The sequence below is a fragment of the Plasmodium reichenowi genome, chromosome 5 (genome assembly GCF_001601855.1).
Source record: "Plasmodium reichenowi strain SY57 chromosome 5, whole genome shotgun sequence".
Classification (NCBI taxonomy): Eukaryota; Apicomplexa; class Aconoidasida; order Haemosporida; family Plasmodiidae; genus Plasmodium; species Plasmodium reichenowi.
In genome coordinates this window covers 339,154-344,153 of record NC_033650.1, presented here as the reverse complement: position 1 = coordinate 344,153, position 5,000 = coordinate 339,154, and the positions used below count along the sequence as shown (strand labels likewise).

At 13.9% G+C, this 5,000-nt stretch overlaps 1 protein-coding gene across 1 annotated transcript in view; it reads right to left on the bottom strand.

The window, feature by feature from the left end:
• The window catches only part of PRSY57_0509400 (peptidyl-prolyl cis-trans isomerase), a gene marked incomplete at both ends in the record, with an annotated part of 2,241 nt that extends 1,112 nt beyond the window's left edge, over positions 1–1,129 (bottom strand). The window contains one exon of the mRNA XM_012906165.2: positions 1–1,129. This exon is cut by the window's left edge and continues 1,112 nt beyond it. Coding sequence (XP_012761619.2) covers positions 1–1,129 — 1,129 coding nt within the window.
• Positions 1,130–5,000: the final 3,871 nt, after the last annotated feature.

The following is a 5,000-nucleotide window of genomic DNA, read 5'->3' as shown; positions in this document are numbered from 1 at the left end:
TACATAAAGCATAAGTTTTATATTTGCATAATTCATATAGATCTGTTTCGCTTTTAAATGAAAATTTAATTTTTTTAATTGGATATCTTTTATTCATAAAATCAATTAATTTATGATCCACATTATTATTTGTTTTTGATTTCTTTTCCTCTTTAGATGTTGGAAATTTAAAATTCGTTACATCTACGATATCAAGAAGACCTTCATTATCACTCAGTACACATAAATCATAAAATTTATTATATTTTATAATTTCTATAATATTACAAGAACTGAAATCAATGGTTTGTATACAAATATCACTTTCTAACGGTTTATAAATATATATACATGCTTTTTCACTAGACGATATAGCAACTTTAACCTCTGTTGAAAATATAGAGGAGTAAATAAATTCTCCTGTTCTTGGAATAAAACTTAATTTTATAACAATATTCATATCAAAACTAGTAATATCAAATTGTTTATATGTTTTATCTTTTGATAAACTTCCTAAATGTTCTTCATCTTCTGATATAAATATATTAATAATTTCATCTGAATGAATTTTAAAATGTTTTACAAATTCAATACAACCAATATTTTTATACCAAAATTTTATAATACCATTTAAACTAGCCGTAATTATATATTTCTTTTTATTACTTACCACAACATGAGTAACTATATCTGTATGCATATAACTAACTTGATAATTTTTATTTGTTGGAAGATTCTTTAAATATATGTCATTATTAATTCGTATTTTCTTCTTTTTCATCTTTTCTTGTTTTTTTTTGTTCTCTTCTATTATTCCTTTTACTTTTCTTTTCTTTTTATTTAATAATTTTGCATTTTCTGGTATATTTATGGATGATGAAGATGAGCATGATGATACAGAATTTTTTTTTTTTTTTTTACTATCCAACAAAACTACATCCTTCTGATTATCACTAATATAATCATTATCATTATAATTCTTATCATTATAATTCTTATCATTATAATTCTCATCATTATAATTCTCATCATTTATGTTGTCCTTATTTTCTTGTAATGGAACTGGACCAAAACTTCCATCGCTTGACTCATCATCTGAAGAAGGTAGTTCTTCTCCTTTTTCATTTTTATATTCATCATTTTTACTCATTTTTTTTTTTATTAAATTATAAAATCATTTTATTATTAAAAGGATATATTATTATATAATATATTTATAAATATATAAATATATATATATATATATATATATGCATATATTTTTATCAATTTTTTTTATTAAAATATAAAAATTAAATAATGTATCAAGATAATTGCAATTATTTACTTAATTTTTTTTCATCTTAAATGAAATAAAAAATAACATTCATTACTCATTCTATGGGTTTATAAATTATAAATATATATAAATAATATATATATTTATGAGCATTATAAATTATGCATATATATATATATTATATATATATATGTTAAACATATAAATTTTTATTAATTCCTTTTAATATTAAAAAAAAAAAAAATTAAATTAAAAAAGTTATAATATTATATAGATTAATAAATTCTAAATACTTTATAATGAAAAAAATAAAAACAAAAAATATATTCTTTCGTAAGATATATATATTTATGTATTTACTTTTTTATAAATTAATATCATTTTCACATAAGGTAATAAATATAACACAATTTTTTTTTTTTTTTTTTTTGGAATTGTTGTAAAAATTTGTTCAGTTCATATGGGGTTATATAATATAATAAAGCTGAAAAAGAAACATAATAATCAAAATTTCGTTTGCTAAATATAGATTATTTTTGTTATTATAATGGAGATTATTAATTAAGGGTAACATATGCTGAACAATATAATATGTTTAAAAATACAAAGGCTAATTATAATAATTATTATTTTTTATTATATATAATCCTTTTTGTGTTATTAAAATATGTAAATGTGGTTATTATTTTAATTAACGTTTGAAATAATTATAATAGTAACCATAATTTTAATAGTACATGTCATTAAATATAAATAAAAAAATATACATACATACATATATATATATATATATATATATATATATATATATATAAACAAATAAATATTTATTGTTCTATTTTTGTTGAAACCTTAAAAAAAAATTATAATAATAAAAATAAAAGTTCATTTATTATTTTAGATTATCTAAATACTTTGGCAAAGGCCTAGATATAATGTAAGAAATGCTAATAAAAATAAAAAATTAATGTGTAAAAAAAATAAAAACATATATATATATATATATATATATATATATATATTATATATCATTATTTTTTCAAAATAATATATATGTTAAATGGAAGTCATATGTATTTATTTATTCCTATATATTTATTAAATTATGTAACTCTTATTTTGTTTTATTTATTTTTTAGGTAAAAAGATTTGTTAAATATTTATAAGAAGTGTATTAGTTGAAGTAAAATATATACATATATATATATATAAAATATATGCAATGAATTAATAAAATAATATCTCTTAATAACTATTTTAAAAAGTAGAAAGCTTTTGTATTTTGTTTACATAATATAGCATATATATTTTTGAACGAATATTCTTAATGATGTCACATATATTAGGTATAAAATTCTTTTTTTTTTTTTTTAAATAATCATAAAAAAAAAGAATTAAAGTAATTTCTTAAACACACCTTATAATTTTTAATTACAAATATATATAATGTTTATATATATATATATTTATATTGTTTGTATATAGAAAAATTTACATAATACACTATAAACTTTGATCATTTATTATAAATGTATAACGTATTTTTAATATATTGAAATCTTATAAAAGGTTTTTCTTTTTTTTTCTTTTTCTATTTATATTTCAGGGGGGAGTAAAAAATTTTTATATAAACAAATTAAATATTGTAATATGATAATATATATAATAAAATATATGATAGTATACCATTTTAAGCATATACACATATATAATATATATATATATATATATATATATTTCTTTATTTATTTAATACAATATGCCTTAGGTAAATATTATATATAAATATATTTATACACATGTTATAATATATATATATAATATATATATATTACACCTGTTTATTATATATTTTATTTGCTAATTAGTAATAAACTTAAAATTGTAAAATTAAGCTTTAGATAAATATTATATTATATATTCAATATTATTATAATTAATAATAATTTTTTATAAGGAGTGTATAATGCTAATAGATTTATATTAAACATAAATTATTTATAATTACATATATATTGCAAAATAAATATATTATATATATATATATATATTCATTTTTTCTAATTTTTTCTCTGAACTTTTTTTTTTTTTTTCTTTTTTTTTTCATTTTAGAATTAAATTATATATATAATACATATATATTGTATTTATATATACATTATATTTATATATATATATATATATATAAATATATAATATTATAATATATACACTTTTTAATACTCAAAATTGAGTATTTTATAAATAATAATAATGTAATATTTAATATAAGTTCTAGCATATTTTTACTATGAAAATCATATAATGCTATAAAATGAATCATAAAAAAATATATTTTTTTTTTGTTATTTTTTTCTATTTATAAATAATGCAAAATAAAGAAAAGTGTATTAAAGTGCGAGTATTTATTTTTTATATGTATATAAAAAATTATATATATAAAATTAACTCATATATTATATATATATATATATATATAATATATATATAATAAATTATATATATTTTTTATTTTAAGTATATATTTTTATGAAGACATGTATTATTATTACTCTTTACTTTTCATATTCATCTTCGTAAGTTATATATTAAATATATCATATATATATATAAATACACATATATAAATTTATATATACATAATTATTTAATATATATATATTTTTTGCACCTAATGTTTATTTTTTAAATATAAAAAAAGAATATTCAAAAAATATATTTGCACACTCAAAAAAAAAAAAAAAAAATAATAAAAAAAAAAAAACTATGATTATAAAAATTCTAGTAATAAAAATTCATTATTGATCATCATTATATATAATTATTTACATCATACATATTTATATATAATATATAATAATATGCATATTCCAAAAAAAAAAAAAATAAAAAAAAAAAAAAAAATATATATATATATATATAAATATATTTTTTTTTATTTTATAATATATTTATTATTATACTTCATTATATACATATATTTTTTCTATTTTCATTTCATGTATATTTTTGTATACACAAGTATGAGAAATTTTTAATTTTTAAATGTATAAAAAAAAAAAAAAAGAAGTGTAATATAATATATAATTTTTGAAAAAATAAATTTAAATAATAATTATAATAATAAAAAAATAATCAAACACATTGTTGTTTTCATTTAGAAATTAAGTAATATATATTTTTAAATTTTAGAAAAGATTTAGAAGCTTTTGTATTTATATTCAATAATGAAATTATATATATTAATAGCATATGCATATAATTACTAAAAAATAAAATAATATAAAAAAACTTTATGTGAATAATAATTTATAAAAATACATTATTTTATATTTTATACATAGACATATATATATATATATATATATATAATAATATATTATGATGATATACATTTAAACTTGAACACATTTTAAAGAAATATATATATATAATATAATATATATGTAATATATATTTTTTTTACTAATTTATTTTATCCTTTGGCTTAATTTTTTTTTTTTTTTTTTTTTTGACCTTATTAATTTCAAATTTTTTTTTTAAATAAAATTTTATTATTAATTATATAATTTAATAATTTTTTTTTTTTTTATGAAGTTTTAATAAATAACAAATTACACTTATAAAATAAATAATATATTTATACTTAACAGTAATTCTTATATATATATATATATATATAATAATTTAAACTTTATATTTTATCTTATATTTTTGATATTATATATATTAATAAAGCATC